The 4,997-nt window shown below is 51.0% G+C and overlaps 1 protein-coding gene across 1 annotated transcript in view; it reads left to right on the top strand.

Annotated features, from left to right (window-relative positions):
- Window positions 1-4,997, top strand: part of LOC109539210 (E3 ubiquitin-protein ligase HERC2) — a gene marked incomplete in the record, with an annotated part of 23,571 nt that overhangs the window by 16,213 nt on the left and 2,361 nt on the right. Inside the window, 17 exon segments of the mRNA XM_048668506.1 lie at window positions 92-215; window positions 270-344; window positions 400-599; window positions 650-820; window positions 888-962; window positions 1,020-1,237; window positions 1,301-1,547; window positions 1,603-1,734; window positions 1,784-2,223; window positions 2,284-2,481; window positions 2,544-2,789; window positions 2,850-3,103; window positions 3,152-3,444; window positions 3,504-3,624; window positions 3,675-3,948; window positions 4,007-4,271; window positions 4,338-4,773. Of these exon segments, the coding sequence (XP_048524463.1) occupies window positions 92-215; window positions 270-344; window positions 400-599; window positions 650-820; window positions 888-962; window positions 1,020-1,237; window positions 1,301-1,547; window positions 1,603-1,734; window positions 1,784-2,223; window positions 2,284-2,481; window positions 2,544-2,789; window positions 2,850-3,103; window positions 3,152-3,444; window positions 3,504-3,624; window positions 3,675-3,948; window positions 4,007-4,271; window positions 4,338-4,773 (3,769 nt within the window).

Here is a 4,997-nt window from a genome sequence, read left to right on the forward strand (position 1 = left end):
GTCCCAGGAATATGCATGTACATCACATGAATGTTCCAGGTATATTCTGGGAATATCATTTTGCTATGTTTGCGGTGCTTTTCTGTTTCAGGTGAAAGCCTTAGTTGGCCATAGAATCGTGCAGGTAGCTTGTGGAAGTAGAGATGCCCAAACACTGGCGCTGTCCGACCAGGGACAAGTTTTTAGCTGGGGTGATGGAGATTTTGGGAAATTAGGTGCGTAGTCGCAATCATGAAGTACACAAATTGAGCAAAATAAATCCCTTTTAGGACGAGGCGGATCTGAAGGCTGCAACGTGCCACACAACATTGAAAGACTGAATAACTTAGGAATAGTCCAAATAGGTAAAATCCCCGAATTTGCTGCGTAAAACCGATCTAAAGCCCACATTGATTGCAGAGTGTGGAGCACAATTCTCTCTCGCCTTGGCCAAATCTGGTCAGATTTGGACGTGGGGGAAAGGCGATTATTTCCGACTGGGCCATGGCACCGACCAGCACATCAGAAAGCCCACTTTGGTTGATTGTTTGAAGGATAAGGTGATCGTCCATGTGGCTGTAGGCGCGCTTCATTGTCTGGCTGTCACCGACAGTGGCCAGGTAAAAGGGAGCACTTGAGTCTAGGAGGATGGCAACATGTAGCGTTTCAGGTCTATGCTTGGGGCGACAACGATCATGGGCAACAGGGCAATGGATCGACGTCCGTAAATAAAAAGCCCGCTCTTGTACAGGGACTGGAAGATGTCCAGATTAATAGAGTCGCTTGTGGCAGTTCTCATTCTATTGCCTGGATTTTGCACGATAACCAAACCATCACTAAGGTGAGCAAAGAAAGGACAGTTGAGTAGTTTCCGCCTTCGAACTAAAAACCTGTCAATTTTTCTGCAGGCTGAGCCGGTCATTTTTGCAGCCCCCAAAGACCCACTGGGGTCGGCCATGCTAGGACTATACGACGGCGAAAAGGTTGCTATAAGCTACAGTATGTGAAAACATACTCTTGAGATCAAAATTGTTTATCAGGTGCCACTGAAAAGCTCGAGCAAAAACGCACCCACACTCAGCAGTATTGTGATGTCGCTGGAAAGTAACACGGCCAAACAGCAGGCTTTGCAGCACGTCCTCAATGCCATGCACATCCAGCAGCTTCGGCAGGCTCTTGTTAAAGCGCTCAGCAGCCATACGAATGTGACCAATCAACCTATGAAGTCGGGCGAGACTTTGGAAATGGAAAAAGAGAGGTAAGCAAGTACTTGTATGTAGTGCCCCCAATCACTAGGTGCTGAGTGTCTTCTGATCCGCAGAAATACACAAAACCCCGGAGTGGAACCGGCGGCCTTATCAGGAGGTGGCGAAGCCCCCGTATCTATTTCGGAAATCACCGACTTGCCAGCGTCGCACATCAGTCCAGAGCAAGAGGACAGTCCGGTGATGTTGCTCCAACAATCTATGACTGCCAGCAGCTGTTCGGCCAGTCTTTCGTCGAAGCACAGCAAAATGTCTACAAGCGCGATGAGTGTGATTGCGGCCACTCTGACTAGCCATGCAGAAGTACGCAGCCCTTGCCTACCTTTGCTGTAGGTTGCTCACAATCAAGGTGTTTCAGGTCGTAGGGGACAGTGGCTTGAGTGGCTTGGACGACTTAACATCGCTGCTGTCGGAAAATGATTCCAGACTAATTGTCGATCTGTTGAAATTGGCCGTTGCCGAACGTATCGAAAGCCAACAGGCTAAAGAGGTAAAATGTATTTGGATTTTTGGCGCAATCAAGACCAGAATAATTTCAGATTCTCTCAACGACGCTCATAACCATGGGTTCAGTGAACGCACCAATTGGTTCAATGCTGTTGGAGTTGTGCGTTACCGAGCTGGAGGACATAGCCAATAGCAAGCAGCCCTATCCGAGCACACCCAATCCCGTGGTGCAAGAATCGAACCATCCATACTTTGATGACATCAAGCTCAGTGGGCACGTGCGATTGCCAGGCGCTGAAGCTCTGAGGTTGGAGTTCGATAGAAGATGTTCAACAGAGCGTCGGCATGACCCCCTTACCATCACCGATGGAACGGGCCGAGTGATTGCCATGCGAAGTGGCAGAGAGTGGTCGGATTGGTCGGCAGAGTTGCGAGTGCCCGGCGACGAACTGCACTGGACGTTCAGCAGCGACAGTTCAGTGAATGGCTGGGGATGGAGATTTACCGTTTATCCAGTCGTGTCGAATAACGGGTAACATTCAAAAATCGGCTACAAACTTGATAAAATTGGTAGCGTTTCTAGTCTTTCCAGAATTTTGGAGATCTGCTCCGACCGGGCGATTCTGAGCCAACCCTCCATAGACATGGTGATGCTGTTACTGGACGTTCGCCTCTATGCCTCAGCAGATTACGGGCTCTTGTCGCGATTGGCTGCTTCCCTCATTGCTTGCTCACAGCTCAGCTTTTTGTCAGCCAATCAGCGAATGTGGGCCTTGCAGAAAGTGCACCGGTGGGAATAAGCCTTGTATAGCAAACACAACCGGAGACACTGAGCTTTTTCATCAATTCCAGGCTTCTAATCGACACGAAAAACAGCAGTCCAATCGAGCAGCTTCAGCGTCTAAATCCGCCAGATGGTGCCCTAACAGATTTCCGCGAAGAACTGCCTCGTATCCTCTTGAGGCAGTTTGAGTACGAGGACAGCTCGGTTAGAGCCGGCTTGCATCTGATGCATTCCGATTTCTTCAAAGTGCTAGTGGCGCTGGCTTGCGATCTAGAGATGGACCAGAGCAGCGGCATTGCCGAGGACCATAAATGGTATTCACTCTGCCTATCCATCCTGCCATTCACTACCTGTCTGTGCAACTGATTTCGCAGGATTTGGTTTAAGCGCTACTGTAATGCAGCAAGAGTGGCCAAATCGTTGATTCAGCGCGCCTCCTTGCCTATGGAATTTTGCAGGGAAGTGCGCAAGAAGATTCTGGACGGACAAACCAAGAACCTGAACTGTTTGCCCGGCGACTACTTGGAGCACGAGAACCATCAGGTGTTCAAAAAGCAGCACGACGAGCAACTGCTGATTTGGTTGAACAGGCGTCCGGACGACTGGACATTGAGCTGGGGTGGCTCAGGTGAGTAACGTTTTTCGTTGTCCCGCTGGTTGATTGATGGATATTTAGGAGCGATCTATGGGTGGGGCCACAATCACCGAGGGCAGCTGGGCGGCATAGAGGGCCCGAAAGTGAAAACGCCCACCCCGTGTGAGGCGCTGAGCCAATTGAGACCAATCCAGTTAGTGGGCGGTGAGCAGACTTTGTTTGCTGTTACCACCGATGGAAAAGTCTACGCCACCGGGTATGGAGCAGGGGGCCGGCTGGGCGTGGGCGGCTGTGACAGCGTTCTAGTCCCCACGCTGTTAGAGTCCATACAGCACATTTTCATCAAAAAAATCGCAGTGAACTCCGGGGGAAAGGTTGCAAAGAACTGCTGCCGAAGCACCATTTGAGACTGAAGTTTGCAATCAATTTCCAGCACTGTTTGGCGCTCTCCGTAGACAACGAGGTCTACTCATGGGGCGAAGGAGAAGATGGAAAGCTGGGCCATGGAAACAGGATTTCCTGTGAGAAGCCCAAACTCATCGACGCGTTTCAAGGTAAAGTAGGCCGGATGCCGTTGATTTGTAGTGGTAAATCGCGTTTGCAGCACTGGAAGTGGTTGATGTCGCTTGCGGCGGGGCGCATTCAGCCGCTATCACCGCATCAGGGCATTTGTATACGTGGGGCAAAGGACGGTATGGGCGTTTGGGCCATGGGGACAGCGAGGACCAACTCAAGCCCAAATTGGTGGAGGAATTGGCCAACTACAAGGTGGTTGGAGTGGCTTGTGGATCGGGCGACGCCCAAACGTTGTGCATCACCGACGACGACAACGTGTGGTCTTGGGGCGATGGCGACTACGGAAAATTAGGAAGGGGAGGGTCAGAAGCGCACAGAAACCGCCCGGTGAATATTTCCTCTAAAGTGTGAAACTTCCAGATCGGACGGTTGCAAGGTTCCAACGAAAATCGAGAGCTTAGCCGGCCTGGGGGTGATGAAAGTGGAATGTGGGTCGCAGTTTTCCATTGCCCTCACTCGGTCCGGAAGTGTGTACACTTGGGGAAAAGGGGACTATCATCGACTGGGCCATGGCACTGCCGACCACGTGCGGCGCCCCAAGAAAGTGGCAGCGTTGCAAGGGAAGAAAATTGTCTCCATTGCCACTGGATCTCTGCACTGTGTGGCCTGTTCAGAAGAAGGAGAGGTAGCAACTTGTAGAAACCCCAAATGTGAATGCTAGAGTTTCTATTGCTTTCCCCCAATAATGCAGGTATTTACGTGGGGCGACAACGACGAGGGCCAGTTGGGCGATGGCACCACCAGCGGCATTCACATCCCACGGCTCATCTCGTGTCTGCAACCCAAAGTGAAAAAGATCACGAACGTCGCCTGCGGCTCAGCCCACACTTTGGCATGGTCAACCGACAGTTCCGTGAGCGCCCGATTGCCTGCCGGAGCTCCCATCGAATACGACTTGCTCCAGGATATTCCCACTTGGGTGCTGCATAGAAGGCTGGTGCTCTTGCACCATTTCACCGAACTGATCTGTCCGTGCATCGCCATGTTTCCCATCACGGGCGAAGAGTCGCTGCACGAGCTGAGAAATATCCTGATCTACTACATCAAAGAGTCGACGTTCAGGAAAGTGGTTCAGGCCACCATGGTTCGGGACAAGCATCACGGGCCTGTTGTGGAACTAAACAGGTAGGTTTGGTCCCAAGGGCGGATCCAGGGGGGGTCATGGGGCCCATTCAATTCTCTATCCAACGATGCCAAAAAAGGCCATTTATTTCTGTCTAGAATGATGTACAAATGAGCGTTCTTGCTCATTTTGTCTCCGAGATATGAGCAAAAACGGGCCGGAAAACATGGACTTTTGGCATAATCTTGCACCTAAGTGTCTGATATTCAAATTTCGCTTTCTGGGTCA

The sequence above is a fragment of the Dendroctonus ponderosae genome, unplaced genomic scaffold (genome assembly GCF_020466585.1).
Source record: "Dendroctonus ponderosae isolate FM_Combo_2020 unplaced genomic scaffold, Dpon_F_20191213v2 Dpon_F_20191213_7, whole genome shotgun sequence".
In the NCBI taxonomy this organism is placed as follows: domain Eukaryota; kingdom Metazoa; phylum Arthropoda; class Insecta; order Coleoptera; family Curculionidae; genus Dendroctonus; species Dendroctonus ponderosae.